This window comes from Sinocyclocheilus anshuiensis, unplaced genomic scaffold (assembly GCF_001515605.1).
Source record: "Sinocyclocheilus anshuiensis isolate Anshui unplaced genomic scaffold, SAMN03320099.WGS_v1.1 scaffold224, whole genome shotgun sequence".
Classification (NCBI taxonomy): domain Eukaryota; kingdom Metazoa; phylum Chordata; class Actinopteri; order Cypriniformes; family Cyprinidae; genus Sinocyclocheilus; species Sinocyclocheilus anshuiensis.
This window is the reverse complement of record NW_015558577.1, coordinates 660,127-664,358: the sequence shown is the minus strand read 5'-3', so window position 1 is coordinate 664,358 and position 4,232 is coordinate 660,127. Positions and strand designations below refer to the sequence as shown.

Below are 4,232 nucleotides of genomic sequence, written 5' to 3'. Positions count from 1 at the left end.
TCAGCAGGTAAATGTCCACTGCGTACTATTTTGCCGCTGTATACTGTATTGCCCTTCCATTGTGTCTGCTACAGTCATAGCTTTTTTTCTCTCTGAAAAATGTAATCATTCCTGTCTCAAGGTTTTAGTTAATGTGGGAACTTGAGCATTTTTATTTATTTTTTTGAAGTGAACAGTCCGATGTGGTTAACTGCTCATTTTTAATGACCTCGGAATGATTATATTACAGGAGTCTGGTAGGAAAGCACTGCAATATTTGAATTCTCTTTTTCACGTTTTTTTTTTTTTTTTTGTAGTGTTTCTTTCAGTAAGGATGATTCTGTACTTCGTAACATATTAAAAACTGAATTGTACAGTACAGCAAGAGTCATTCTCTTGTTCTGGTCATACTTACAAAGATACTTTAAATTTCATTGTATTATGAATTTATTGTTGAAATATGAATGTTGCTTAAATGTATTTCAATGATTTTACTTTGTCAAGGGCTTCAACTGTGATGGACCCGTTTTGTTTTCTCCTCTCTCTCTCTCTCTCTCTCTCTCTCTCTCTCTCTCTCTAAATATATTTTGTATATTTTGTGGTCTTAATCTTATTTAAAATGCCTATTTTCCTGAGGAGTCATATCAAATTCCATACATAACCTTTCAAATTAAATTTTTATTCCCTCCACACTTAAAGGGAAACTCAAGTTTGCACCCTTTTTTATGTAAAATAAAAGAAAATGTCTCTTAACCATTGAGTGAGAGTGTGTCTGTCTTTTTAAGAGGGTATTTGTAGCCTAAAACCTTTATGGCCTGAAAAATTGTGGGTTATGTGTTCAGTCTGTTTATTAATAGATATTCCTTATGAACTCGTAACACATACATAATACACATACATAATGTATACTGCAGATTGCTCATTTTTTATAAAATACTAGCATGCAAAAGGAGGACATTGGTTCTGGGAGTTGTTTGCAGAATACATTTTTTTATATATTTTGTTCATGGTCTTCAAGTTAAGATGGGGGAAGAAGCCTCCCTTAAGAACAATGTCCATATACTGATAAACTGTTAACATATTTACATATGAGTTTAGCATGTAGAGGATTATTATGCATCACCCAACAGACTATTATGGGAGTCAAATAGAAACAATTTAGTTGTAATGAAAATTTACAATTATGAAAGAGAAAATCTAATGTGATTTGAAAACATTTACTGAAATTGAATGTTTCATAATGACAAATGTTCAGGAGCATAGTTTCAGAGAGAGGTACCTGAAAGGCAATTACATGCAACTTTTTTTAAACTTGAAAACATGTCACAATATAGCAGCAGTTACCAATGCAGTTGGACTGAAATATTCCACTCAGTTTTAGGCTGTGGTGATGCTGACTTGAGATGCTAAAGTTTACAGTATTGTTCTTAGGCTGACGAATTATTAAAGAACAACATAACAATGTAATAAAGTATGTTTACACACACGTTTACATAGCGATTTAAATGGGGATGTTCCATATACTTCTGTTTTTATATTGAGCTAATTATAAATAGTAAATACTACAACTTTTAAAACCCTAACCCTCACAGAAATTTTTATGTACTTTTTATTTTCTTTATTTTTATATATCTTTTTATTTATTATTATTATTATTTTTACAAATGAGGATGTACCCAAAAGTGAGTTTTCAGGTTACAAATTTGTCCCCAATTTATAAACACATTTATTTTATCCCCTCCTTCATAATCAGTGTTGCCAAGTCCGCGGAATCGGGTACTTTAACACTGTTGCCGCGGGTTGTTTTTCATGTCCGCGGGTTGAAGCGACCCCAATAACGTGATATTTAGCCCCTGGAATGCGAATTTTACTGGAGGATCCCCGCCGAAAAACGTGTATTTTACCCCCCGGAATGCGATTTTTACAGGGGAATCCCCCTCGAAACGCGATTGGGCTAGTTTTGAGTAGCAAGGCGGGTTTTTCGGCGAAAACCTGGCAACCCTGCCCATAATACTTATATCTCAGACTATTTCATCCTGAATTGGAGGTAAATTAAACCTAATGCATCCACTTTCACTCACCCTTTAACACTTCTAAAGCTACCTAATATTTTGGGGCAAGATGTCTCCAGGGGCCTTCTTACCCCAAGGGTACAACTTCACCTTTACACTTCAGGAAAAATATACAGAGTACATCTCTGTATATTTTTCCTGAAGTGTAAAGGTGAAGTTTTGAAGTTTTAACACTTTTAAAAGTGTTAAAGGGTGAGTGAAAGTGGATGCATTAGTTTTAATCTAGTTTTCCTCAGCTCTAAGTTAATTATTCTACCCTTAAATCTGCATTGAACAAATATACATACAAACTTGTCATATTAGCAGGTGAATCTTATTCTCGTTACTTGGATGTTGTAGATCAAATATAGCAGCCTTCTAACAAAGGCATGAAAGTTTATTTCTTGTTAATTAATGACATTTCTTGGAAGGTATGCTGGCTTATAAAATCTCTCATAACATGATAGATTTGGTTGTTGTTTCCAATGAGCCCATACACGAATTAATTTATTGACTAAATTACTAGTCTGGAGTGAGTTTATGTGGTAAATTGTTTTTGTGCAACGTTATTTTGTTAGTTGTGTGATATGTGCAAGTTTGAAATAAAACCGGCCTTTTTATTTTACCCGTTGATTTGAAGCAGGTGATGTTTGTCATTCAGAGACTTTTATGTCATTTCCGGCAGAGCTTTATAAACGTCCGCACCGTTCGTTTTGTTAACCCTTTTCCTCTAGACCGGCTCAATATGGTGTGTATGTTTCACAGCGACCTCCTGTCAATCCGTATTAATCCTGTGTTTTATCAGCTCGTCACCTTTTTGAAAGCACCTAAATGTTTTGTTAATACTTTTAAGATTCTTAAACACTAAGTATTTTTGACATTTGGCAGCAGCGGTAATGTAGGATGTTGAAAAAAAAACAACTCCGCGTCATCTCCCGGTTCACAACTTTTGAATTTGATGTTACAGTCTGCAATACAATGTTGATTTATATAGAACTAGTTTGATGCTTTGAGCGGAATGTAAATAGTGACTCGTTTATCCTGCCGTTTTCGTGTGCTCATGTGTGAAAACCGTTAAAAGCCATAGCTCTTCTTCACGTGTCCTGAACTAGAGCACGTGTTAAGTGTTGGTATCTTAATGTCGTTGTATTGTTGATGCCGTGTGAGCTTTGGAAATGCTCTGATCTCGGTCGCAAGTACTGTGACTGACTGGTGTGTGTGCTGACAGGGGCGCGTGAGAACCAAGACCGTGAAGAAAGCCGCCAGGGTGGTCATCGAGAAGTACTACACCCGCCTGGGCAATGACTTCCACATCAACAAGAGAGTGTGTGAGGAGATCGCCATCATCCCCAGCAAACCTCTGCGCAACAAGATCGCGGGGTGAGTGAGTGCCATGGGACATGAATATGGTAATCAGGGCTGTTCATACATAAGATGGTCTTGTGGCCAGGTATTATGTAGGTTTATATTTTTTAATCTACATATAAAAATGTGTCTCTGCAGGTATGTGACCCATCTGATGAAGCGCATTCAGAGGGGTCCCGTCAGAGGCATCTCCATCAAACTGCAGGAGGAGGAGAGAGAGAGACGGGATAACTATGTCCCAGAGGTCAGTATGGTTCATTTCACGCTACGTGCTCATCAGCAGGTTCACACAGAAGGTACACCATCGGAATCCAAAGAGCTGCCATTAAGAGTGTGCAGTCATGACCAAAAATGGTATCTTTATCTTCTGAATTTGTGTTGAGAACTGCAATTAGACAATAGCTTGTCTGATTTTTGTTTCGTTAGTGTTTTGTCAACCTTGACTAGTTAAAGGGGTCATATGATGCTATTTTAAAGATCATTATTTTGTGTATTTGGTGAAACAGAATATGTTGACATGCTTTAATGTTCAAAAACATGTTATTTTTTCAAATACTGTACATTATTGTAGGTCCTCTATGCCCCGCCTCTCTCAAACGTGTCGTTTTCAACAAAGCCCCCTCCTTTGACAAGCGCAGTCTGCTCTGATTGGCCAGCTGACCCAGTGCATTGTGATTGGCCGAACACCACAAGTACGCGTCGGAAATGTAACGCCCCTTACCATAATTGCTTCAGCTTTCAAAGTAAATATCAAGACAGTTAATAATGTGGTTAGTTTTACCATCAGTTCAAGCCCGAAAGGGCAACAGAGTCGCGTGACAGACACAGTGATGATGC

General features: G+C 37.2%; 1 protein-coding gene across 1 annotated transcript in view; it reads left to right on the top strand.

Annotated features, from left to right (window-relative positions):
- Positions 1–2,684: 2,684 nt before the first annotated feature.
- Positions 2,685–4,232, top strand: part of rps17 (ribosomal protein S17) — a 4,392-nt gene continuing 2,844 nt past the window's right edge. Inside the window, exons 1-3 of the mRNA XM_016475365.1 lie at positions 2,685–2,778; positions 3,259–3,410; positions 3,534–3,639. Coding sequence (XP_016330851.1) covers positions 2,776–2,778; positions 3,259–3,410; positions 3,534–3,639 — 261 coding nt within the window. The 5' untranslated portion in view covers positions 2,685–2,775. The remainder of the gene's footprint in view (positions 2,779–3,258; positions 3,411–3,533; positions 3,640–4,232) is intronic.